Source organism: Anopheles cruzii, chromosome 2, assembly GCF_943734635.1.
Source record: "Anopheles cruzii chromosome 2, idAnoCruzAS_RS32_06, whole genome shotgun sequence".
In the NCBI taxonomy this organism is placed as follows: Eukaryota; Metazoa; Arthropoda; class Insecta; order Diptera; family Culicidae; genus Anopheles; species Anopheles cruzii.
In genome coordinates this window covers 38,493,095-38,520,529 of record NC_069144.1, presented here as the reverse complement: position 1 = coordinate 38,520,529, position 27,435 = coordinate 38,493,095, and the positions used below count along the sequence as shown (strand labels likewise).

At 49.9% G+C, this 27,435-nt stretch overlaps 2 protein-coding genes across 3 annotated transcripts in view; one reads left to right on the top strand and one right to left on the bottom strand.

The window, feature by feature from the left end:
* LOC128268440 (peptidyl-alpha-hydroxyglycine alpha-amidating lyase 2) overlaps positions 1–9,696 on the top strand; it is an 11,062-nt gene extending 1,366 nt beyond the window's left edge. For both annotated transcript variants that reach the window (XM_053005534.1, XM_053005533.1), the window contains exons 3-4: positions 5,864–6,033; positions 6,099–9,696. In XM_053005534.1, coding sequence (XP_052861494.1) covers positions 5,864–6,033; positions 6,099–6,897 — 969 coding nt within the window. In that variant the 3' untranslated portion in view covers positions 6,898–9,696. The remainder of the gene's footprint in view (positions 1–5,863; positions 6,034–6,098) is intronic.
* LOC128279034 (uncharacterized) lies at positions 9,687–27,322 on the bottom strand. Its single transcript, XM_053017754.1, has 7 exons — positions 27,290–27,322; positions 26,517–26,769; positions 17,329–17,483; positions 12,880–17,205; positions 11,637–12,806; positions 10,969–11,571; positions 9,687–10,889 (listed from the first exon to the last, which is right to left on the bottom strand). Exons 1-7 carry the CDS (start codon positions 27,320–27,322, stop codon positions 10,551–10,553), a joined length of 6,879 nt encoding a protein of 2,292 aa, XP_052873714.1. The 3' UTR covers positions 9,687–10,550.
* Between the last annotated feature and the right edge of the window lie 113 nt (positions 27,323–27,435).

Sequence of the window (27,435 nt, the reverse complement as noted above, 5' to 3'; positions counted from 1 at the left end):
TTCAATTACCCCCTGGCTCTCTTCTGCCCCGCATTTTATCCCCCAACAATTTATGTTCCCCAATAGAGCCCGGCCTTGTCCAAGGGCCGTACCGTAATCAGAGCATCCATCTTGGGGTCCTGCATAATTCATGCTCGCCGCGGAAGTCAAAGGACGGCTCTGCATGGTCGGAACATTGACTGTCGGCATGTCGACGGAGGTCTCTCTTCTGGCGCAGGCACATCGACCTAATTGATGTTGCACTTTCTTATACTGAGCCCACTAGACTAGGGGTAACGAGAAGTTGTGGGTCGCGGAATTAGATTTTGGACCACATCATCAGACACTCTGTTAACCGATTGGCTAATTGGGTACGACGTCATTGATGACATTCGAAGCCGCTTGTTGCGTCCTGCACATGCCAATGTTTTGAAATCTTTTACTATCGGTCGCTTCCACTCGACGAAGTAAGTGCCCATTGGGAATTGCATTTGTTGGAACTCTGTTCCCAAGACGGGTCTCAATTCAATTGAATTGAATCCAACTCAACTCCAGACACTGGGCACGGACCGGCCACTGAACATGGATTCCGTTCGAACGGAAAACGAATTGCAATCGCAACCCGTAGGCGGTGGCGTCAGTCCACGGTAGGAATCGAAGCTCACATCAAAAGGACATCCATTCTGACGAAGACCGCATCGAACCCGGGTCGGCTATGCGGGGTATTCGTCGCAAATGCAAATTCCGCTTCCGTGCCACCGCTTTACCCCGGTTCTTCGCTTGTCTTCCCACCAAGCAAGCTCACAGGGTCCACCGATACTACGCCGGCCGAACAAAGAATCTAGGCCATGAATTGAAAGTTAACGGATTTCTTGCACAGGTTAGCTGTGGGTTCCTCCCCGGGGAGTGGCCAAGAGTTTTCTTTGAAGGGCCCGGAGATTTGGAGGCTTCGTTTGCGGTTCTGTGGGCCCTGGGTCACTGTGTCAGCGAGTAATGGAGTTTGCCGTCATGCAGCAGGTCCTGAATAAAATAAAGGCACCACTTTGGATGGCCGCTGTGCGACGGAGCAGAGTAGTGCAAGTTTTTGTTTGCCTCGGCTCGGGTGGGCTAGAAGTTTCTCGGTAGTTCTTTGGGTGCTTTTCGGAGGAGGGACAGACTTAGAAGAGGACGAAGCACAAAGCGAAGCGAAGCACCGTTCCGGTTTACGACCACAAGCAGCCTCTAGGGGACTAACCCCAGAGAGCCTCTTCGTTCTCGAAACTTAGATGAACCGTGACACGAGCTTTGACACCAGCTTTGACCCCCACGAGGCGGGAAGATCGATCCGGCGAGCCGAGATTGGAGTGAGCACCACAAAAAAGCGACCTAACTCGGGGCGGACTTCTATGAATATTCTTGGCGAGCTTGGGGGGTGAAACTTTGACAAAAGAGGTCCTTTTGCCAGATACGAAGCCATCGAGAGCTTGCTCGGGGTGCTCGGAGAATCGTTTCGGGAAAGTTTCTTCATTACCCAACTTCTAAGTGATGTGTGACCGATCTGTGTTCGCGGCGGTCTGGAGGACCTCGGCAAAGAGGTGGCAGCCCATCGGAAAGGGGTAAAGAGAGCCGGGGGCTGCACCTGGGTCACCCGATCCGGTGCTTTAATCCATCATTTCATAATCCTGTCAAATAATCAAATACATATTTTGGGGCGGCCTGGCCAAGTCTCTAGGAACCTCAAAGTCAAAATCAAACCACACCGCCCTCCGGTGGCCCCGGATGTGATTAATGGTCGCACCACGAAGCGCACGCACACACACATTGACGAGTGCCGATGCCGGTGCCATGATTTATGGCGCGAAGCCATATTGCCAATAACGGTGTTAATAGCCAGAAAGTGTCAGCCGAAAACCGAATTACCAAATTGTGCGGCTAGATGGCGCTGGCTGCGCCCGATGTCCACCCATCATGCCCTCCCCCGGCCACCGGAGGGGTTTATGATTTCAACTCCCGGCACACACACACACCTCGGGAGCGGGCCAGGATCCCGAAACGTGCCCAAGTGGTTATTACGTGCGCGGCTGGCCCTGGGACCGGGACCTCAGGGTTTTCATGATTGAAAGATAATTTTTGCCAACCATCAGTGCCAAACCCGTCCGTGGCCATCGACACTAATTGCCGGGGGGCAAGGGGCCGACCGAGACCGACGTGCATATGCGCGCAAAATTATGTTGGAACCCGGCTCGGGGTTTCCCGACGCGGAACGTGCGTAATGGGCACCCTGTGACGCTGGCTCTGGATTTGGGCGCTGTTTTTGGGAGTTCATGACCAAGGAGCATAAAATGCCGGTGCTCGAGAGTCACGCTTCGAGCGAGATGGACGGCACTCAACCATTTTGTACGTTCTTATGACTCATTGCGAACCGGCGTTTGGTTGGTGAGTCCTGCCAACAACGGAGTTGAGGTTTGTAGTAGTTTGAAGTAGTAACTTCAGTTTATACAGTTCAATGTAATCGCTCTTCCCGGAGTGCCGTGACCGAGGACGACTCGGGTCGATAAAAGGTGGTCGAAAAAGGAGGAGGCCACCAAGCCAAACCCCGTTTACGTTCCGCAAACACTTTGCTTAATGGTTCGAGAAAAGGACCCATTAAAGGGCTGGAGTGCCACATGAGATGTGATAAAGTGCTCCGTCGGCCATTTCGGTTAAAAGCGCACGCCCAGCGCGATAAACAACACGCCCAACCGGGGGGGGGGGCAGCAATGAAATGAATGAATAATTGCCCCCCGGAACCGGGAACCTCTGCTGCTGGTTGCGGCGGAGGCCGACATTAATCTGGCGCGCGCGAACTCCAAAATTTGGTACCGGTCGGTACTTTTGTGGGGCCATTATTCATTTTTTTCCCCCCGGCAGATGGCCACCGGGAACCACGATCGGCCCGAAAACCGGCGGAATTGGACCGATTGTGGACGTAAGCCTCGCTCCGGACACAAAAGGCACGTGGCTCCGTCCGTCCGTCCGTCGTTGTGACCAACGTGTGTCGGAAAGCGCCAGCTCATCCGCGCGGGTTTCTCGGGAATTAATAACTAAAGTACGACGACGAACGACGTAACAATCGGGATTGCGAGAGATCCCGGCAAAGCCCACGGGCCGCGCTGAGCTTCGCGCCGGAAGAATGTGCCGTTCGCGTGATTGTGCCCCCGTGTGTGCTTTGTGCCACTCAAAAGATCCTTCATCGTCGTATTACGGATTAGGCATCGAGTGCGTCAACGTGCCCACGACGGTATATGATATCGCACGCGTTCCCCGTATTCCCCGCGGGCCATCTGCGAGCTCCAAGGCGATTTTCGGTGGCAACTGGGGGGGATTCTTGGAAGGATGTGGCCACCGCGTAACGGCGGCGGATTTTTGCAGTAGTACCTGACAAAAATAGCTACTGAAACTCCTGTCGCAGCAAATGCCAGAAATGGTTTTCCCCCCCAAAGGGCACCACAGGACACTGTCTGCATGGGGGTTGGGTTTTTAATGGCACATTTTTCGAACCATACGGCTAGTCCTAAGACTTGGATGGCGAAAACTTGGGCGACGCAGTGACCCGCGAGACCCTGATGGTCCGCTACGCTACTCGCCCTTCACGGTGCGTCACGGTCAGCCAGCTTTCCGCAAACCTTGTTGGGCCCGCGTTGCGTTGTCCGGGGCCATTTGGCACTTCCAGCGCAACGGGGAGGCAGCTCTTCCGGCCAGTTTGAAGTTTGCGAGAAAAACGTAAGACCCGCAAGCCGAGCCAGTGCCAAGTTGCGTCACGCGGAGCGCAACCGGTTTTCGGGGATTGGACGCGAAACGCCGGGATCGATATTTGGCGCGTTTTCACAAATTACGCAGCGCAGCGCACCGTTGGCGAAGAGTCTTCGGAACACACGTGGCCAGCGTTAAAATATTTTATGCTGCCGCCCTCGTTGAGACTGCTTCCGTGGGTCAATTAGGAGATGCACTCTGGCTAATTTCGTTTGGTTCAAAAATCAAATGATCGGAAATCGAATGAAGTTGTCAACAAGCGACACCGACTCCGATTTTTTCATTTGTACTCCACAATATGCTTCTTAAAAACGAATCTTTTTCTCTGTTTTGCCCTTCTCAATGTCGTTTCGGGGGAGATAACGTTAATTTTTTCAGTCCCAAAAAGGAATCGAATGGTGACCCTGACTGAAGGTGACTTGGGGATATGATTTTTCTCTAATGTTTCCCCAGGCGCAGAGTTGATTGAATCGAAAACGTCAGATGCTCATTCTATCTGATTATGACGCTGCTTGATTACTGATTACCCAAAGTACAGCCAATTTTCCAAATCAACCCACCGTCCGAGTACCGACTAATCGGAGAAATTCTGCCCAACTCACCTGTGAAATGTAGCACTTCACAGCACGGTCTTTTTGGTCGGGGTTCGTACAAAGCAGAGGCAATGGCTACGTGGACCAGGATTGTAGTTCAGACTAGCAAACCCCCGACGGACGTGATTAATAAACTGTGTTTTTGTGAATGCTATGAAAGCTATTCAATAAGTTTTTTTACAATGAAAAAACTTTTTATTTCTGGAAGGTTTAAAACCAAAGGAAATATCTTAAGGAATGTTGAAAGTACAAAAGGACTTTTCGCCTTCAATTAATACACAAAAAAGATGTGTTGCTGAATTTAAACGTGCTCCTACAAGCCTTGAAGACGATCCACGTCAAGGACATCCAAAAACAGTAACAAAACATTAAATCGTAGAAAAAATACAGGATATCGTACTGGAAAATCGTGGAATGACGGCAAGAGCATTAGTAGAAGCCCTAGGCATCTCATTGGGTAGTGTAAGCAATATTTTGACTGAAGTATTGGGTTTCAGAACGCTGTGTTCGCTAAACATGGAACAAAAACGCATTCGAATGCCACTTTCTCGACAGCATTTACAGCTTTTTCAAAAGGACAAAGTGAATTTTGAGCGCCGACTCGTCACTATGGATAAGACTTGGGTCAATCACCATGACCCTGAATCAAGAGGCAAAAGAATGGTGTGAACCTTGTTCTTCGGCTCCGAAACGAGTTCATGTCCAGAAATCGACCAAGAAGTTGTTGGTATCAGCTTTTTGGTTGGCATCAGATGCTAAAAGAATTTTGTTTGACGATTATTTGCAAACTACAAACGATAAAATATTCCTATGCGTGAAACATCGACATAAAGTTGGCCTTGTACGAGGCATAATCTTTTGATGCGATGCGGTTAACCACTCGCAATTGGGACTGCAATCGTGCGAAATCAAACGGCAAATCGAATCATCAAACTTTACGGTATGAAAATGTCTCCTGCTATGAATTTTCCTTAAAGCATAGTGACTTTAATTTAAAAAGTCGTGGCGGAAGCCCAATGTGTGAACAGGTCACTAATTAATATTGTTCTAGCACACCTACACACATCGGGCAGTGTTTGTTTTTCCAAGGCGACGGCCGCAGTTTTCGCGGTTCATAGCACACATCAACACATCACGGTTATTGAAATGAAATAGAAATGAAAAAATAGTTGGCCGTTCGAGGGAAGCCGGTAATATTGGTTGGAATTGTTATTTTAATTCTGAATTGTTTTCCTTTTAAGAGAACAGAATATTTAAAAAGGCAGGGTAAGCATGATTTTGTGTCTCCTCAACACATAATCGTTCATTCGAGTAGTTTCGCGTAGCATTGACATTGGGTTATTTGTGATTATTTTAGTGAATAATCGAAATGGAAATTAATTTCTTAATGTATCTCAACCTAAAAACCCTCAGCTGTGAAGCGCTGTAACAAATTGTTGTCCGATCGGCCCAAGCATTCCGTTCTGAGATGAGATGTTCGATTGGGATTGAAAAATGATTCAAATTATGTTTCCCTGCAGGGTCCACCAGTGCCGGTCGATATGTCGCACCTGGATAGTCCCCCGAAACCGAAGCTGGTGGAGGACTGGCCGAAGGTGAAACACACGTTCGGCCAGGTCACGGCCGTCGCCATCGACCTGCAGGGAAATCCGGTCATCTTCCACCGTGCGAGTCGCACGTGGACCGCGGAGTGAGTAACATCCGGACCCGGTCGGTGTGGCCGTCTTCTAATCCCCTCCCTTTGGCCACTTACAGGAGCTTCAACGAGAGCAATCACTACCAGCAGATTGCGGCCGGTCCGATCCCGGAGAGCACGATCGCGACCCTGTCGGCCGCGGACGGTGCGGTGGTGGACGAGCGGGCGGCCGGTATCTTCTACATGCCGCACGGTCTCACGATCGACCGAAGCGGCAACATGTGGCTGACGGATGTGGCACTGCACCAGGTGTTCAAGTTCATGCCGGGCCGGGACTATCCGAGCATCACGCTCGGCCGTCGCTTCGAGCCCGGCTCGTCCAAGAGCCACCTGTGCAAACCGACCGCCGTGGCCATCGCCAGCACCGGCGAGATCTTCGTGGCGGACGGTTACTGCAACAGCCGGCTGCTGAAGTACAATGCGGCCGGCCGGCTGATCCGCACGATTCCGCAGCCGCCCGAGTTCCTGTCGCTGCAGACGCCGCACGGGTTGGCGCTGCTCGAGCACCTGGACATGGTTTGCGTGGCCGATCGGGAGAACATGCGCGTGGTGTGTCCGCGGGCCGGCCTGCAGTCGTCGTACGGTGAGGGTACGCAGGCTGCCACCATCCAGGAGCCGGACCTGGGCCGCGTGTTTGACGTGGCCGCCTACGGAGATCTGGTGTACGCGGTGAACGGACCGACTTCGCCGATGATCCCGGTGCGCGGTTTCACCATCGATCCGCGCTCGGAAACCATCATCGATCACTGGGGCAAGTTCGAGAACCCGCACTCGATCACGTTCTGCCCGAACGGGTCGGCCATGTACGTGACCGAGATTGGCCCGAACCGGGTGTGGAAGTTCACGCTCACCATGTAAGGCGGTGCCGAAATCGTCTCCCCCGACGGACAGGTCCCTTCCGGTGGTGTTAGCACGCGCATTGCGGCATGCCCGATCGCCGACGTCTGCGCCGCGACGTCGCCGACGTGACCACAAGTTAGCCCTCGAAATACAGCAACCACAACAGCAAGCAACCAACCAGTCGCCAAGGAAGGCGCCCGCGACGACAAACGAGACCAGCGACCAGACCAGCGAACATCATCGGGAGGATCGGAGCAATGCCCGGCAAAGCGATTGAAAGCACCGGGAAGGGACCGGTCGGTCAGGGAGCTCATCAGAAGGAAACCCATCAGCGCAACGGACTGCGCACAGTGACAGCTTTCCGCAGGACAGCGCGGGACGGTTCCCAACGCTTGCTATCTCCAGCCGGCAAGGGTTGGTTTCCGGCCTGCCACTGTTCCGTGCGCAACATTCAAAGTGACCGCGTTGAACCGCGAGATGTAATCCCGAATCCCAAAAACCCTTGATCATTTGGACGAACTTTGAACGCAGCATAAGTGTAAAGCTGGCGGACGGAGAAAAGACCGAACTAATATATCAACACGTAGACGGCAAAGAATTAGCCACCATCTTAAGCGTAGACAACTAGTGAGCCGTACAGTTTCTGTAGTCTGAAAAAGTATGCGCATAATATCGTCAATTTTTCGCTACATTTTGAGGCAATTCTTCAACGCCAATGCAAACTACACGCACCGCAGCAACTCTGGCGGATAACTGGCAGCAATGGCTGAATGAATGAGAAGATCGTTCAAATCGAATCGTCTTAGAATCGTCAACTATCATGAACCAATCTATAGATCAAATAGTGATTTATACACCGGCACACCGCACACATGCAATTTTCAGGAGTACAGGCTTTTATATTTGTACGAGCGACGATGATTGATAGCATATGGAGGCCGCTTTTTGCGGAACGGTGAAGCGATGCACGCAATAGTAAAAGCGGCACACTGAATGGAGTGCATGAACGTTTCCAGGATCCTTTGTAGAGCCTTGTCACGCTCTGGGCGAGGAAGCAGCAACAATAATAATATTAATCATATGAATTGTATTATTAAGACAACCCGACCCCCAACCTTCAGAGCAGCACGCATCCTGGAAGCGGACATTTGCAGACAGCCCCCGGAAATAGGGTCAGCAGAGAAAGAAACTGTTTCAAGGAAAAGCCAACAACAATAAAAAGCCACCACATCGCAAAACGTGCACGTGTATGGAGCAAATATTGTTTATCTTTATAATAGAAAACATGTAACTCACACCAAGCATATTACCGCGCTGAAAGAGAAGATGAAACGAATAGCAACGTTGATGATACTAATCTATTGTAGCAGCGCATCAGTTAAGCTAATCAGTTAGGCCCAGCTGCTCGTGGTCACAAACGCGAGGCAGGGAACACTTTCTTATACCGTAGATTGTTGCGGCCAAGGTCGCGTGTAGTAGAGAGTTGCGTAAAACAGTAGAGAGCACACACCATCAGCAGAAAGCGCTATGGATACGCCAGAGATATGCCGTTAGTATTAATATCGACACATAACCAGCAAATGCAGCGCAATGAGTAGTAACCTTTCTACGGGCAACATATTTTTATACGAAGGTAGAATAATTGCAAACCCTTTTTGAAAAGGAAAACATTTACGCAAGAGGCAGAAAAAGTGAAATAATCAAACACACACACAGTCAGACACAAACGGAGGACAATCGCCGAGGATGATTGTACCGGGCGCACCAACATCACGTGCCCAGGAATTGAAGAAGATCAAGTTTTTGCAAAGTTTTGTACATCAGCCCTCCCCCGCCGCCCAGAAAGCGGCCGAGGGCGCCATCGTTTCACACTGTATTCGTACCGAGTTCCTACACACTCTCGTTTTGAGGTACTGTGTAAAAGCGTTGAGTTTTCCTTGTTTTTTCCCCTATATACAAGCAAACGTTTTCCAAACACTTTATATCTTCCCAATTGTAGCGCCAATTTCGGTAGACAGAATATATAAATATATTTAACCATCCCCACTGGAGCACATACCAAACATTTGGGAACAAAAGTACTAACAACAGAGATAGTGGCGACACAAAACACACAAATTATGGTTTCCTGCCTAACGGCGACGTGGCACGTGTTTTAGTGAATTTATGAGCAAGAGAAAAAAGATTAATCCACTTATTAGCGATTGAATTGAATATATCTACGGTAACGTCTATGTCACTACCATCCCCAATTATTGCATGTAACACTATAAAATATACGTACTATACGTGCTGCGATAAAGGAGATAAATCATATTACGCATATTATCCGTACCGTATAGCAAACACAAACATATACAAACAAATATATATATGAACACATGGCAACAATAACCTTCGAATTGTTGGGGAATTTTGATAGCTCAACCGACACACACCAATACTGCTTGCTCCGTTTCGAAGGTCTTTAGTCACTATGGTTCCGTTTTCACATTTCTGGCTCGTTGATAGAATACGAACTACTAGATGAAAATGATACACAAAAGAATACTTGTTTTCACCATTTGCCAACACAGCCGCCGGAACCGCTTCCATACCGAAACGCGCTCCACGAAGCGAGCAATGGACGCTGGAACGTCCTGTCGGGGGAAGTGAAAGGACGATAAAGAGTGTCCTACTCCGGCGTTCGAAAAAAGACAAGCGACCGAAGAAACCAGAACACACCAGAATTTCCTAGCTTCTTTACCACACAAACACCTTACCTTTATACAGATGCAAACAAGTTGAATAAATAAAATAGTTTATTTTACAGCCTTTTCCATTCGTGTATATTTTTTTCATGCGGAACGGTTTAAATTTAAAAATAGGTCACAAGTTAATCTGCTCTAAAACATGCATATATGGTGACTTGTTACGTTTCTTTTGTAGTAATTATTATTCGCAGGCCCGCTCCCAGTCGAGCCGCCACTTAACTTATGTCTACGGTTTCTTCCTTGGCCAAATTCTCCAAACTATAGTTTGTTTGAGCGTTTTAGTGACTAAGCTCAACTTGTTTTTAATATTTTGCTCCACACAGACGCATGAGATCGAGCTAAAAAGAACAAACGAATCAAATCATTACTAATACCCTGACGCTGTCTGTCTAACATCTAATTTCGAGTCCCGTATGAATATTTTGTTTTCGTTGTCAAGACACGAAAATGTAGCTATTGTCTTAACTCGTCACGCGCCCACCTAACTGCTTACAGTAGTGTTTGAAACGTAACAGTGCTGGCCGATACACTAAAAATTAGGAAGAAAAGAACAAGACAATGACTAAAGGTAATTGCTTACTAACTATTGCGGGTCTTTTCAGCGACACCGACGTCTAATTGAGCACAGTCTTAACATTTCTTTTGAAATAGAGGCGTAAACACACCACGGGCAAGTATAAACTAGAGCTCATGTTAGTGAAATCTTGTTTAGGCTGTCATACTAACTAAAAACAAAAAGGCACACCGTTTTCATTCCCAAGTTACCAATTTGGTTACTATTGCCGCCGTCCGGCCAATGAGCAACCATCCCCAAAACTATCGCTGCCAATGGCGGTGGTGTGTGAAGGTTAAAAATTAGTGTGCAGGATGATCGCTAGTATTGCACACATCACACCACATCTGCACCTGGGCAGAACATTAAATTTTCCATTCTTTTAAAAATTTCGCAACACGATTCAACTCGTTCATCCAGCGCCGAAGTTCCGTGTGCGAGTCGACGGCCAGCAGGTAACACGTCACGTTACTGCGGCCTTGATCGATGCTGCTGGCGACCCCGGTGCCGGTGCTCGGGTTTGTTCCACCGGTGCTCCTGTAGCTACCGATGCCGCTACTGTTGCAACTTGTGGCCGCTCCGGGCGCACTGTGTGCTGCAAAGATGTCGACTTTCATCGTGCGTGCCCGCGAACAGATACTCCGATCGGCCAGCTCGATCCGTTCGTTGACGCACCGCACGAGATCGATGCACTGAATCGGTCGCTACGGAGAGAACGCAAGAACCGATGAGCACCAGCGACAGAACAGCCAAAGATCATTGCGATAAGACGGTTAACCTTACCTTCTCGTTCGACTCCTGCGGATAGTTCCAAAACTCCAGCGTAAATCCGTTAATCTTGCACCACCGCCGGTTCCAGTTGATGCGATCGTCCACCTTCTCGCCAACATCGAGAAACCCGTGGACATCGGAACCTTCAAAACGCACCTCGCTACTAACGCTCATACCGATCGTGCCGGACATGTTCGAGGTGTACGCCATCGAGTCGAGCGCCAGATACTTAAAGTCCTCCACCAAAAACACATTCTGGTTTCCCTGTCGACGGATCATTTTTTGAAAGTTGCTCGAAACCGAATAATAAGGGCTGGTGGGCGAATCATCGTCGAGCAGTGCCGCTGTTGCTGTGGAGGAATTATTGGTGGCCGCCGTAAGGTAAGTTCCGTCGATCGTTTGCCCCAGCGGAGAGCCTGCCCTTTCGTCGCCCACTCCGACGTTGGACGAAACAAGCGTGAAGGAGGTGAGCGTTAGGAAGCCTTGCGATTTGAAGCGTGAAAATTCATTATCGAAATCAAAATTCTTCGGTGAACTTGCGCGGAACGAAAGCATCTTGCCGGCTTGCCGGCGAAACTTCGATGGCGAAGGACAGCTTGCGGTACGCTTCGAATCCTGGTGAAGAAAACAAAAACCAAACGTTAGCAATCGTTTCAAGGAGCCCCCCCGGAGGTCGTTACCTTGTCGAGATGGTATCGATTTTCGAAGCTGATATTTTTGACGTTCTTCCTCAAACGCAGCACGAACACCTCGACGCGTACCTCATAGTCGGCGTCCAGATCGCGGAACACAATCTCACAGTCGCGAAAGTAGACCCTCCCATCCGTACGCCGTTCCTGTGCGGGCGTCGCGCGTACCTCGTGTTTGTACGTACAGACCACGATGTAGAAGTAGTTGAACAGTGTGTCACCGATCGCCGTGTCCTTGAGCGGGAACTCGAAATGATTCAAGGCGACCTTCCCGACGCGCTTCCTATCGGCTACCGTCATCCCGTTGGTGGCGTAATCGATCTTACTGAGCTCATTCCGAGCTGCCGTTTCCTTCAGTGTGGCCAGAAGCAGCAAGCGCTCCGCTTCGATCAACTCGGTAGAGCATTCGAACTCGTGCGTGGTGCGACAGATTGCCAGGGCTTGTTTTAGCTGCTTTCTGGCGTCGCTCTGTTGTTTGATTTGCGTGATCAGCTCGCCCAGAAATTGATTGCTCAGCTCCATCATGGAGCCCGCCGCTACCACGCTACCAGTCCGTGCGCTGTCGGCCAACGAGTGGTACGTTTCATCCGTTTCTTCCTCCGGGCGACGCTGCTGCTGTCGAGATGGCGAGCTGGACGCAGATGAAGAGGACGACGCGGAGTTCTTACTGCTGCCGTTTCGCTCTTCGCGAATGTAATTAGCAATACGTTGGCGTTCGGTTTTGATAAAACTTTTACTCTTCCGAAAGGACGACCGGAGCTTTTGCTTCAAGTTGCGCATCACAGCCCCACCACCGGTAGAGGAGGAAGATGTGGTTTTGCCACTCGACGGAGAACCGGTTAGTGGCGAAACCGGCGACGCGCAGCGCATACTGTCGTTGCTTGGGTGGCTGACCAGCTTCGATGCGTCTACCGTGTCAACGGTTACGTCACGTGGATCGTTCTTCGGCATCACTCCCAAGCTGCCCAGGGACTCGACATGTGGAACGAACTGTCGTCGGCAACCGGGAAGCACAAAGTCGACCGTATCGTAACCTTCCGAATCGGGCGCCACCGAGCTGCCCGTTTCGAGGGTCCCGATATCGGACAGGGTAACGTTGTTGTGCAACGAATTGACCAGCTCCACGACTTCTTTATCCTGATAACGATCAAGCGACTCGATCTGTGGAAAAAGGACAGCGGGGTTAGCAAAAAGCGTCATGATTTAGCGTTCAATCGTCCCCCCTCGTACTCACCTCACCATCCGAGTCGAAGCAGCCCATCGGGGCCACATTCGTTTTGTGCTTCCACGCACCCAGTTCTTTGGAACTTCCAGGAACCACATCTCCGTCCACGGTGCTGCGATGTGTTACTGCGACGGGTTCCAGATCGAGGATGATGTCCTTTTCGAACGCAAAACAATCACGACTCGCTGCCTGCCCAACAAACCCTCTCCTCCAGCTCTCCAGCCCTGTCCCGCACTCGTCAATCCCTTCGTCGTCGTTCGGTTTGTGCCCAACACGTTCGTTTACCCTACGAACGGCGTGCCGATCTTCAGCCCTTTCCCGCACGATCAATGATTCCTGTGCCGGTACGAATGACACTGCCTGCTGCTGCTTATACGCGCTCCTCCATCTCTCCAGCCCTGTCCCGCACTCGTCAACCCCTTCGTCGTCGTTTGGTTTCCGCTGAATACGCTCGTTTTCCCTACGAGGGGCCTGCCGATCCTCTGCCCTTTCCTGCATGATCAACGATTCCTGTTCTAATGCCGCTGCCTGCTGCTGCTGCTGCTGCTCTTCGTCCTGTAAAACCGAGATATCATTGTCATCAGATGCGTGCCTGGCCTCGGTGTCGCTGCCGTCTGAGGACGAGCAAAAAGATGACTCCGGACTAAACAGTGACCGTCGGGTGGTAGATGTGGTTGTTAGTGATCGTCGGCCTCCCGAGCGACCGGAACCCGCGCTTGTCAGTGCCGTGTTGTACAGGTAACTGTCGTCCTCATCGTCCGCATAATGATCGACGGCCATGGGCGACAATGTGACCACCCGCCGGTTAGTTGGTTTGCCTTGGCTTTTGCTAGTGTTGTTAAGCGGTTTACTAACCGGGGTTGAAGCAACAACCGGATCCACCACACCCGTTGATGCCACGTCCGTCAAAGACCTTGCTCTCGTCGTTAGACCAGGGCCGCATTTCGGGCCGGGTTTGTTCACCGTCGCGTACAGTATGTTCGGATCGTTGTTCACCATCACGTAGCGCTTATTCGATTCGCTGCTTATAAATTCATTCAGAATCGTTTTGTGGCCCTTCTGAGTGATCTCTTGGTAGATCGGTTCTCCGGCACAGTCGTGCGCATCAACCGCCGTGCGTTCCACTTGGTTACCTTGGCGCAAATGTTCGTTCGGGCCTCCCTGGCGTTCGACGATTTGGCGAATTTGGTTAAGGAAGTCTCCCATGTGGGCTACACTGTCGAGATTCAGATCGTCGAACGAGTGAAACTCGCCGAGGGCGTGATCTGTCGCTCCCCGATTCGACGACGGACCCTGAAGATCGTTCGAGTGCTGTGTTTGTGAGCCAAAACGGAAATACTTTCGTGGAGAGATTTTTAAACTACGCAAGGATTTCATAAATTTTGCTGGCTCGCTCAACTGTTTGCTCGTCTTGGACGGTGACGGTGGTTCATCACGGGACTCGCCTGATGGTACCGGACGCTGCCGTTCCGACTGTTGGCGCTGTGTGGCAAAGTTTAAACTACGAACTGATTTCCGCTGATTCGGCTGCCCTTGTCCTGTTCGTTCTTCTCCGTTAACCGCGTCCGGCGGGCTGCGGTTTTCCTTATTCCCTGTTCCGCGAGGGACCGAGTGTTGATCGGAAACTCGCTTCAGTGACACAACTGCTTCGCGACGATCCTCTTGAGTACCCAGATCAGTGGCTCGACAGCACGACTTGCAGCGTAAATTATCGGGTGTGTAGCCGAGGTGTTTGTGGTGCAGGTTTTGCTTCTTCTTCACCGAACTGTTCCGATTGATGTTCGGATCTGGATCGCCCGAGCCGGAGTTTACTTTTTTCGGCGTCTCACACTTTTTCACGGACCATATCTTTTTCTTCGATGCCTCGAACAGTGAACGGGTGTGCTTCAGGAGGGCCGCTTTGCGAAAGGTTTTTCTTTTCACTATCTTTCCGTTTGCAGTGACCGCCTTAGGGACTGACGCTATGCTACTTCGACTAGCAGCACGCTGCATAGCCGGGCAATCGACGCTGTCGAGTGCTGTGGCCGGTGGACGGGCGCCTTTTCTCGGTTTACGCCGCGGTTCATGGTTCGTGCGCCTGGCATCGTCTAAAAAATTCTCCTGCTGCTGTCGCCGGCGTTCGAAAAGGCCGCCCGTCGTACGGCGTCTCCGTTCACCGACGTTTATCGGAAGCTGGCCATGATTGGCGGCACTGCGCTCATCGTTGAGAAATTCTTCCAAAATGCGACGAGTACTGGCCGAAACGGGCTTTCCCCGATCACCACCACGCCCCTCGCGACGATGGGGGGTACTTTTGACGTTCGATTCTCTGACGAACCGATCGAAGTCGGTCGACGACGAGTGACGTCGGTCAGGTGTCCGTGGTTCAGGATTTCGACCATCAACCGTATCGATATCCAATTTATGGCCGAGCAGCTCTTCCTGCCTGCGTTTGGGCCCGCCAGCAGATGATTGCTGTGGCGCTGCTCGCGAGTTTCCGGTTCTAATTAACCGTTTCCGGGTTTCATCCTCCGAATAGTGTAGCATATCGTAAACTTGCGCAGGAATAGATTGATTTTTACCACTTTCGGGCGCCACTCGCCATCCGATGTGATGTGATTTCGGTCGCGAGTCACGGTCAAGCTCCTCACGCGTCGGACAGGACGGCTCCACGGCTGATGCTTCGTGCTTCCCACAACGGACAACGGAACGTTTCGGAGAGTCGGCAAATGTTCGGGGAGGTTTTTTCGGTCCACTCGTATGTAGCAGCAGCAGTGACGAATTTGTTGATGCATCGGAACTATCGACCGCAGGCGGATGGGACGTTCCCGTCCTGGTCGGTTTCAAGGTCGCCTGTTGTAGTTTTTTCAAGCGTGCCACCATCAACCGACCAACCGTTTTACCGGAATACCGTGGCTTACTTTCTAGTTTGCCCAACGACATGCTCGAATCGAACGACTCCTCGCCGGGAGAAGCGACTCCGCAGAGCGCGGAATCGCTAAAACATTCCTCCCTCGCCGGCGACGCTACTGACTCGGCGGGAGATAGTGACCGTTCCGCCCCAGGACCCTTCCCTTGCTGCGGTCGCTTGATGCCGTACAAGCGATCGAAATGGATCGTCGAGTCGAGGATTTCGTTGCAAAAGTTATCGTCCATGATTCGTTGCTGACGGTTGAAGTTCACTTTGTCGTGCCGTTTTTTACCGCTATCACTACCGTGCGATTTTCGTCTTTTTTCTGGCTGTTCTTCAGAGGGTTTCTTCTTCATCTGCGGCTCACTTCTTCTCCCTTCTATTTTCTTTGTGTTGTTAAACTTTTGCATTTCCCTAATCTGCGCCTTGTTCAGTGTGATCGTCGACAAAACCTCGCCCCGATCCTCGGTGAGCTCTTGCACGATGCGGATCATCGGTTTGTCACCGTTCTCAGGTGAGCGTGACTTCCCTTCCTGCGGCGTTGCCGGCTGCGACGTGGCTTCTTCGTAGAACGAAAGCGTTGACTCGTGAAGCTCATCGCAGTCGTGGTACTCGTCATCTTCCGGCGAGCGGCAGAATCTATTATTATCGAGTGATCCTCGGTGAGGTTTGTGTTGGTCCTTTTTAGCACCATGCCCAACAACATCATCGTGAAACGCTTCGTCACGTTGGCCCAGTTTATCTTCTAGTTCGTAGTCTCCTGTAGCTTCTGATCCTTCGTCTTCCTGTTGTTCTAGTTCCATTAGTTCCTCACTCTCAGTTTCAGTGGACCCATCGGCCTGTGGAATGTAGTGTTCGTTGGAAGCTAGCTTTCCGTCGTCTGCCCTCTGATGCGGTGTATGGCTGCTACATGGTTTCGATCCGAACTCTGTTCGTGCTAAATTCGTTGGCTCTGAGGTTTCTCCCGCACAGCGAGCTGTATCTACATTTGCTTTACTCTTTGCCTCTACTGTAGCTTTGCTCATCCTTTGAGGATTAGTATCACATCGGCAGTTAATATTAATGGTAATCGTTGTGGCATGGCGAGCCGCGTCCACCTGGGTCGCAGCACCATCGCTGGCTCCGCTCGTTTGAACCATCGCCATATCGAACCGATCGATGCTGGCCACATCGCGGCTACCTTCACTGAAGGCGGAACTCGTGCGCTGACTACGGCTTCCGGTATCCGCTGCGCTGCTACCGCTCGTTACACTGGCACTATCGAAGTCGCTCGTCTCCACTTCAAAGCCTCCCGCATCGGAGCGCCCTCTTCCCTCGTCCTTCATGGCGCCACAGTGTGCATCGTGAGTGCTGGTGCCCATCCTGCGGTCTTGCTCGATCGTCTTCACCATCATTTTCACTCGGCTGCCAGCATCGTTGGCACTTGCTCCGTTGTTATTCCAGTCCTGGCCCGAGCACCGTTGCATCTTTTGGTGTTCGAAAGTCAAAAAGCTTCTTCCTGGGCGGTGGCACACTTTTTGCGGCTCATTCGTTGGCCGTGTATCAATCTTCGCATGCACAATATTTACCTTCTCAGCGTGGCGCACAGTTTGGTGCATTCGAGTGTTTCCCGTTTCAAGTGTTGGCGCTTGTACGTCGTCGTGGTTCGATTGCTTTACGGTCGCATCCACCCGGTCGCTATCTTGCGAGGAACGTTCGGCATTTGAAGTGTGCTGTGTTTTGTCTAAAAAGAAAGAGCAAATACAAAAAAATGTGTTGAGTGGACTCAATCGTAACCAGGGGTTGTGATGAAATGAAAAAATGCTGAAATAGCATTCCCAAACTCAAATTCGAGCGATTTTTTTAGATTCATCCGAATGTTTGTTTCATCACGCCACAAATAAAAACAGCGACCACGAAGCAACACAAGCACCCCTTTTTCAAATGGACGGTAACAAATTTCGGCTCGTCCCCGTTATGTTTTCGAGAGCCAAACAACACCAGCAACGGACGGATGTACCAGAGGAGTTAAACGACATCATTAGGCCACGAATTATGTGTAACGAAAAATCAAGTGTCGGACAAAGTGTTCACCATGGCGATGTGATATCTGGCCGCGCTAGCGACTCACTGTTGTGAACCGTTGTGCCTAGACGACGATCCGCCGAGGGTCGCATTGCCTTAATTGAAGTTCCCAGTTTGTGTTTTGGGCATACGGTCATAAAAGTTGCCCACTTCGGAGGGGCCGTCGGTGCGAGAGGATCACGATCAATAAGCTGCGGGTCCACCGATTGATGGATATGAACCGCACAAAAGGGGTGTCTAGCGGCGGTGCGCGTAAGACGGTGCGCGTCTGCGGGTAGAAGAAACACAATCACCGAGAAATACACGACACAACGACTTCGAGTGGCACTTGAAGCAAGTGCACAGAACGCAAGCGATCGGTGCCTACACATCATCTGTACAAATATGTAGGTTTTCTCAATGCTGCCCACCAGGGCGCGTCGGTTGATCGCCTTTTTTGGGAAGCCTAGCCAAGGCGGGATAGGGCCGATCGCTCTGAGCAACGGCCAATACGGGTGGGATGATTCGTTGCAGTGCGCTGCAACGGATTTATACAGATTTTTTTCTCCGATCGAACAGCAATGTAGCAATGAAGCCGGTACAACCGGGGCGATAAAGTGAGTAGGACGCGCATGTACAGGGCGGAACTGGTTTTTATCCGTTTCTGGAGAGTTGTTGTTGCATTTTTGGTACTTTGGTTGCCATCTGTGCGCGGTGATCGTCGGTATGAATGTAATCGCAAGATTTCCAACGCAAAATGTTTCGCAAAATAAGCGAAGGATTCCGTAACAATTCATCTTTGTAGTTTGATCAGAATTATACTGCGTATTCCGCAAAATAATATTACAAAAAATAAATCGCAACCCCATTGATGTGCGAGATTCGTCTCAGATCTTTAACAAGAAACAACGAGCAAAAACACACAGCACCTCACAAGCATCATGGTCCTTGATGAGCTCTCCGGCCCTGGCTGCGCCTTATCAGCAGTACATGAAAGTCAACCGGTTTGTGCCTCCTCCTTGTCATTCCACTCCTTCGAACGCCTCGTTTTTACATTTTTATTATCACCACAACGTGCGAGAGAGGCACATCTCGTACGCGGCGGATCTGCCCATCAAGACGTGTCGTCGTCGCGTTGTCTTGACTAACACACTATTGTTGACTCCGTGCGAAAAGCGCATAACGCCACGTCTTGTCCCGAACGTCGATAATTTCATTTTACTTGCTTGCCTGTCTCGGTGGCATTTTAAATTGAGATTGCTCGGCCACGTTGTGGTGAACTCATTGCACAGCGTTCGCATTCCACCGCACGCTCCTGGCCTCACGCCTGGGTCAGGACACTCAGTGCACGGCTTGGTAACTGATTTACGACAAATTTGCGATCGAAAGCCGTGCTCATACGAGGAAAGAGGCCCAGCGTCAAGCGCTGAGTGGCAATGACCGCTGGGAGAATTGGTCGAGAAGACGACGCTTCGACAAGAAAGAGAGAGAGAAGAATAAAATATGCAAAGTCCCGGCACGTCGACACGACGTTGTGTATTCGAAATGTGTAACGTTCGATTTGAGATTCAAATCACCACGCGTCGGCTGAAAAGTCGGGCAATGGTTCCCGCGCAAAAGGATGATCGCCATCGAAAAAATGTGTTCCAAATTGACTCACAATACACATTTTATGATTTACAGTAACATTCGGTTGGCCACTGAGTTAACAAAAATGTCTACGAACGGTGGCGTGGCAAGGTTGAAACTGGTTTCGCCCCGGTGTGGTCAGGAGGACGATTCCGGTTCCTTGAACAGGTGAATGTGCCCCGGTGGCTGTTGGCAATGACAATCTTCCTGATTCTGGCCAAACAGGCAGGAGCGTTTTTATTTTGCGTGTTGCTTTTATGTGTACGCGACGCCATTCTGATGACGCCAGCGGAATGCGGAATGCGAAACTCACTCAGCAGCCGTTTTGAGACCGAGATTCTTTGCCTTTCTCATGGTGCTACCGGTAATTGAACATTCGGTACGTTTTGAACGATGCAGGGAAGCGATGTTGGATCACCACCGGTCCTTTACTAGTGACAGTTCCATTTCGTACATATTTAATGCTACTAATTTGAAACAAAAATATTTATTGAATGATTTTTGTGATTTTTTTAATATTAAATGCTCCTTCATTCCGGGGCCATGTTTGTGTACAATTTTGTGTGCAACCACCAACTGTTGAACGTAAAAAGTTAAAAGCCATCATCACTACTTAAGAAGAAATTTATTTTACGCTCTAAAACCAGGAACCGGACCAACCGGACTCGCCGAGGATAACGACGTGGCCAGCACACGCCGGAACCGGCCCGGCCATAAGGAGCGGCCGATGATGCCTTCTTCTTACCGCCTCCTTCCTTACGCCGACGCGGCGCGGTCAGGGCCGAACTGGACAAACCAGAAAGTGGGCAGAGAAGTGCAGTAAGCGTGGACGAAAGATAGGAAAGCAACCGGCCACGCACGCGAAATGCAAAAGATAAACAATGAAAGTTGCCAAGGGGAGGATAAATAATGTGGCCTGGTGGAAGAGAAATTATGTTCTGTCCATTCGGCACCTCTCCTCCCAAGGTGTTCCCCGCGTGAAACCGGCTTTCCCCTGGTAACACGTTTCAGGCTCGCTGGCCCGGCGACGGTCTTGATTTTCGCCATCGCAAAATGTTTGTCTCAACACACGCTCAAACCCCAAACTCTGGTTTTATGACAACATTCCTTCTGGGGCTGATGAAAACAGAAAAATACCCATTTGCAACTTTTGATTGCCAAAGGCGATGAAGAACATGGAGTCAATTTTCCATTAGCCATCGGCACTTGGGAGCCGCGTTGAGCGGCACATAGCGGCGATGTGATAAGCCACGGACCAACCAACAGCAATTAATGAGCGATGCAATTAGCGAAGCTGCCGGTCGGTACCATTTCGGAGCCAGTAGCGACTTCATCGATTGATTAAAAGTGCGAATGAGGAGCTCAAAACCGGCTTAAAAAGCACGCTCTTGCCCGCCCTGTGTTCATGAGTCAGTGAAAGAGCATGTGTGTTATCGATAAAAGGATAGTTGAAAAGCCGTTGTTGAACCGCGAAGTACGTTATTGTTCAAATCAATTTAAGATTCATACGTGCGGACCCGGGACCACCGCTGCAAACGCTATGCAACAAGAAAAGCCATTTTATCAGATTCTGCCATCAGCTATCTCCGCATCTTCTGGCCCCCATCGTGATGATTGATTGGTATATTAACATAGAGCCCCGGTTGGGGTTCCGTGCCGATTGTTGTGGTGGGGAACAATGAAAAAGAAGCCATTAGAAACGCCGCCATCCGAGATCCCGAAGCATCTCACCGAAGGCTGCCTTCGGCTCAACAGGCTGCGCCACTCTTGATTTGTTGCCGCCGCGTATCGAGGCCGCGGATCGCTGGCAGGGAGAAACCGAGATCGCTGCTATTATTATCAAATTAACGCCAGCAGGTTACTCTCGACCCCCGGCTTCCGTATTTTCCGTACCGTCCGCACCGTAAGTGTAATTTGTGTGGTGGTGAAAATCCACGCCTTCCGATGGAAGTGTGGCGCGAAGCAGAGCTTCGGGAATCTGGGTGTTCCGCTTGAACCATACGCCACCACGGTTTTCATTTGGAGTTCGCAAACAGGGTTCGCAGAAACATTGCCGATCAATTTCCTAGGGTTATTACTGCGTTTCTTAAGGTAATAGAAAAGCAAGGCTTGAGTTAAGCGCTCTTGTATTAGAAACTGCGTCCATTAAGACCACTTCTTTGTGCCTTCGTGCCACAAAAACCAACCTCAGGAGATTCAGCAACCAAATGGCGGATTACTTTCAAAGCTTGCACAATTTCCCACGCCCAAAACCACTTGCCATTCAAAACTTCTTCATGTCCATCGAAATGGTTGAACAAAGAAAACGAAATACTTGAGATGAAATAAGAAAGAAAAAAACCAAACTAAATGGAACGGAAGTTTAGCCATGGCTCTCGCGTTCAAATAAACCCTTTCGGAAAGCCGAATTTGGGTGCTTTCAGTTCAATTGTGCTGCATCGGCCTAAAAAACGGGCCCACGTACAGTTTGGCCTTACCCGAAGATGTGTATAATTAAAACCTTTCAACCTATGAACTTCCATTGCGTACAAGGGGCACATCGCAAGTACAACGGTCCAACTAACATCCGCCTTAACCTTGGACCTACACGATCTTTGACTATTCAAGCACAACCGCCGGACCATGTTGTCGAAACGGCGCCCTGCCCAAGCGGCGAATGAACAGTAGTGGTGTAGGCTTCTGTTTTGTGTTTTCCGTTTATTTTCGGCCGGAAGAAATAATAATATTTAGCCCTTCAAGAGCCACAACTGCCCAGCAGGTAGGAGGAAAATCCCAAAGAAGGATGATCCGGTTAGCTAAAAAAGCAAAAGAAATGAGCATCGGAACACAGACATAAACCACACCTTGGCCGCCCATTAAATACAATGATACCGCTAGGCTTCTTCAACACGCTCACCAACCCCTGGCGTGGCGCGCGTCTGGTTTTGGTGGATCCGTATCGGCGGCCACAACATGGAATCCAACCAATATCTTAATGTGCGATGAAAAAGAACCGAACCGAAAGAGGAGAACCGGAAGCAAAGTGCAGCCTCAAGTTGCTCAAGCCCTCAGCCCCGGTGGCGCAACATAGAGGATTACAAATCGAAAGAAAGGTGCCGATCCGAAAAGGACAAGGCAAACACAGAGGCCAAAGTGAGGTGACGGACGATGTGATAAGGTTTCGAAGAGATGGTGACCTTAAATAGATAACGCACGCTTAACAGTGGTGTTCATTGTAAACCGATGCAGTCAATAGTGTATTTGAGGAAAGAATGATTGCAGGACCGTCGAAGGGCGAATAATACAAACCACCCAGAGCTAGATTATATGAGGCTGGGGTCAGGTGGATCGAGAACAACACCAGACTGCATGCTGGAGTGAAGCATTAAAAATACGGCCAAATTTACACCCCTGGTAAGGTCTTTTGGAAAATGTCCAATGCTGACAAATATAGACACGTCGATTGTGTTTAACATTTAGAAGCTGAATCAACTCCATTCGACACGATATACGTAAGGAAACATTTTAGATGCACACAAATGCCTTTTGCTTGGAGCATCTCACCGTGCCTGCTAAGGCATCCGTGTTCCTAGACCGAAAAAGGACCGTGGTTCACGGTTATCAACTTTTTCTTTCCGGGTGACATCCAATTATTTAATGACCGTTCGCGATCGCATTACGCACAACGGACGGCCGGGATGTCAGCGGAGCAAATGAGATTTTTTCTAGCCCTTTATAGCCCGGCATTTCCCGGGAAAGGGACCTGAGAAACAGCTACGCAAAGAGATGGTTAACAGATGGCACCTTGCACGCCGGGCCGTTGTCACTGCGCCCGTCCGTTTACCAAAAACAGAAAACTGAAGAGGGGTCCGTCTTCCACTTTTAGTACAAACGATTGGTAGAACGGGACGGAAAATCGAAAAAGGAAACCACATTCCACTAAATGCGCACCGTAGAAACCCAAACGGGTCCTTGCTCTTATGACTGTGCGGTGTAGTCAAGTGTAGAGCCAAGAAGACCCGAAGACCGAAACACTCAAATAACCGCCCAAGCCCAAGAAGGAAAAACAGCTCCATTTCCTTTTGTGGCACGGAGTCACAGACTCCACGGTTTGTTCAACTGTGCGATGTCTCGCTCACGGATCACGCTCGGCCAGACTAACTGACGCATGAAAAATGTAAAAAACGGGACGTGATCTACAAACATCCCACTCGCCGCACTCTGTCCTTAGGCCGGCATCAAGAAACGCGCACAGGAAGGAGACATTTTATGCTTGTGCGGCGTGGTACGTAGATGCGCGTGGGAAGTTTATGGCACGCTAACCTGCGCACGCGGCTAACGTTTATCGTTATGACGCTGCTTGTTGGGGGCTCGCCCTGACTACCTTGCGGATTTCTGATTACTTCCTGAAACCGGTTGGAAGGGGCCAGACACGTAGACATTAGCACGATATCCCACGCTTCTTCGGGTGGTCACTGATCTTGATTTTTTCACCTCTTCACCGAGACGTCAAAGCAACGCAACGTAGACAGTTTGACGGTTTCGGTGCATTTCTTATCTCGCCACAGACGGGCAAAGGAACGGCAACGCCGGTGTATCCGGCATTTTAGGCTGCTCAAAGCGGTGGGCGAAGATATTTTTGTACACCGAAGAATATTGAACAAAAACCTGGCTAGCCGTTGAGGTAGGTCAACACCCGTTCCAACGTTCCAACATCAACATTATGCGAAACGAAGTTCGTGGAGTCGATCAGTATGGAATAAATTGTAGCCAGAAACAGAAATTTAGGTGTAAATGACATCTTGGGTACTCCAAAAAAAAGGAAAAGTGTGTTCCTCGTCTCACACCAACATTCCTGAATCCCTGAGAATTAACGTCGCCCGAAAGCGAAGGAAACCCCGAGAGCCGCCACTTGCTGGTCAGTTATCAAACAGACAAATAACAAATATGTTCGACAACGACAGCGTAAGCCAATAATACTTTCGCCGCCGTCAGTCACATATGGAGCAGCACACACAGCCCAGCAGATAGCATACGGATTTTGGGGCGCATTATCTCGCCAGAGTAAACACGCCACAGTCCGGACCACCGCTGTTGGTGGGTCCGCCCCGCTAATGACTTAAGCAAACGAAAACGAGTTCAAAACCAGAGCGTGAGGGACACACAGAAACCAGGAGTCAGCCAGAGTGCTGCTCTGGAGCTCTGGCACATGCCGGAGAAGAAAAAAACCAGAACCAACATGGAAGACTTACGTTGAATGATTTTTATTGAACGCTCTCAACCCGTTTCGTGTATGCCTCAAAATGGAGCCATCGATGACACGAGCCCCCATTGGGCCAACAACCAAAAACCGTTAAAATTGATTAGACACACAGAAGCGTTGGCGCAAATCATTACCGACCGGCCGGCGTCGGATTAAAAGTTGTTCGAACCGACGGGGCATACTATCTTCACGTCACAACGGTGGTGACTGGGTCAAGTGTCATGAGCCAAATGGCGCCAATCCACAGGGTCCGTATGCAAATCCACTTGCTATCAGCGGTGCGAGAGCATGCAATCAGCAAAACGGTTATTTCATGGTGCTCCGCTGCCTGGGGCCCTGTTCCGTTTGCTGTCTAGCCGAGTGCGGTCATGCAACCTGCTGTCAGTCGACCGGTTTGGCGTGTGCCGTCTAGACGCTAGAGGGACGCAAATTCCTCCAGCAGATACTATCTCCTTGGAACCTTGGAAGGCTTTCGAACTGCTGTGTAAATACCACAACATATTCCTAGTTGTGTGCTTATTGTTACTATCTTAAAAAGCATATGATGGAACCACTATGTCTTTCATTTCGTACGTTACTGTTCGCTCTTGGAAGGATCTCGTTTTCCATACAAAACAAATGACTTGCTCCACGGAAGCTGCTCAGTGGAGTGGCAACGACAAAGTGTCGAGCACGCTGACGTTGAACGTGTCAGCCTTGCCATCAACTACTTTATTGAAAAATGGCTGGGCCCGGTCATAATGACGACGGCGACCAGCGGACTTTAATGGCTTGCTGGGTCCTTCATCTTGGGTGATCGGTTGTCGCGCATTAGCCTGGAAGTGCAAGCCGTGAGCAAAAGAGAGGCCATTACTGTGTGTCGACGTGTTGTTTGCGTACATACAACCACCGGCAAACGTGGTTTGCTTGTCCCCATTCGGTAATGTTACTTCGCAGCAGCCCGTCGACGCCCCAACCATTACCACTTTCAGGCTCTTTGGTAGCTTTCTCGAAATTATGCACGCAATTTCATATGCAAGCGTCGCGCGAGCCTGCGAACTGGTGCGCAAAGAAGAACGAGGAAGAGAAACTGTGCGGGAAACCACGAACGATCGAAACGGTTCTGTGGTGGAGCATAAAAAGCATGGAAGAATCCATCGTCGGCAAAACAAACACGTGCCACCTTTTTGCATGACACAATCCCTTGTTGGAAAAACGTGTCATGGGATCTGCTTTTTGCGGTTTTAGGAATAAACCGATCAGCCCTTCGGGTAAACCGGGCGGCAGCCAAGAGATCAAATTTTGTTTTGCCTGATACAGTTATGTTTACTTTTTGTAAAACGTGTTGATTGAGGTCGAATGAGCAAGACATATTTTGTTTCTTATCGACTGTCCCTCGTCTTCGGCTGCATTCGTTCAATTTAAACCAATGATGACTAATAAATGGTACAACGTTTGAAGTTCGGCGTCATTTGTGTTGCTACATCATTGCATCAAATTGTTCGCGTTCATGCGTTCGTTCACTGTACGATATACAAACTCATGAACAGAATGTGTAAGGTTGCATTTTCATTACGAATTGCTACATCAGCAAAACGCGAGCGTTTATAACCCGAGCTCACTCGGGGAGCGGTTGACATTAACCTTGAAAGTAATGTTCGTGCAAAGGAGGCCACGAAAAAATCATGGCAAAAGCAAAACTGCTTCACAAAACAACTTTTGAATTTTGCCAACAATTATTCTGCGGTAACTAAGATTGAAAAAGATCTTCTCATCTGACAACCCACAATTCACTCTTCCTGTGCTGCTAAATTGGGTTGAGAATTCCACCATTTTAAAATCGGCGTACTCTGCTTCACTTACCGGTATCAAACTTCAGATTGTTAAACAGCAGCGACCGATGGATTGAGTCGAGCGCACCGAGGATCGCCGGGTTTCTTTCGATGGTGGGAGGATTTTTTTCCAGTTCCTTGCTAGCCTCACCACTGCCGTCGCCGCAATCTGGAGTTTGGCTCGTTTGCTTTGCGTCGTTCTGCGTTGCTGGCCGTTGCTGCGTCACAAGGCTTTCGGAGACTTTACTATTTGCTTGAAGGTCACTGGCGGGTTGGGTCGTCTGCTAGAGTGAAGCGCGTGACGATCCGAGAGGGGACATCAAGCGGAGCGTCATGGTGTTCAGCCATGGTGCAGCATCCGTATCGTGAAGATAGCAAACGAAAAAGGAAATAAAAATAAGTAACTTGCAATAAGGCTTGGGGTTAACGTTTTCGAGAGCCGTGCCCAAGGAGAGGGTGTCGAATGAAACCGGATTTTTCGCAACAAATCTATGAACCGGCACGTGAAACACGAAGATGCATCCCGTTTCGTAGACTGATACAGAACCCGGCTGGCTTTACTCAAGCGAAACGAACGCCGCTCTGCTCGCACTTTCTACAAAAATGTCCTTCAAGTTATCCTCACTTCAAAAGGCAATGTTTACTTTGATCCCACAACGGAAAAGAATGTGAGCCCTTTCTCGAATCAGTTGCGATCTCCGACACGCTGAACCGAAGCCAATGCCCGGAAAGGATTACAATGTCACGCTCGAAACATGGACACGGTCGACAGTATAAAGGCCGGTTAGAGTTGGAGACACTTACGAGTTCGATTTTCTTTGGTCGGTATGCAGCCATGAAGAGCGACGCAGTCGAGTTAAATAAAGGATTTTCAAGCTGGTATTTTTTTATAATACAAAAGCACTATCACCACCACTTTGGCGTTCGAGTACGGGGTTAATGAAACGTTC

What these genes read in the sequence shown, in the direction of transcription:
- LOC128279034 (XM_053017754.1), bottom strand. Translation starts at nt 27,322, where the DNA reads ATGGCTGCATACCGACCAAAGAAAATCGAACTC. An exon ending in CAATCTGAAGTTTGATACCG is followed by an intron (nt 17,484 to 26,516) that starts GTAAGTGAAGCA and finishes CTTTCTTTTTAG; the next exon opens with ACAAAACACAGCACACTTCA. An exon ending in ATCGATACCATCTCGACAAG is followed by an intron (nt 11,572 to 11,636) that starts GTAACGACCTCC and finishes TTTCTTCACCAG; the next exon opens with GATTCGAAGCGTACCGCAAG.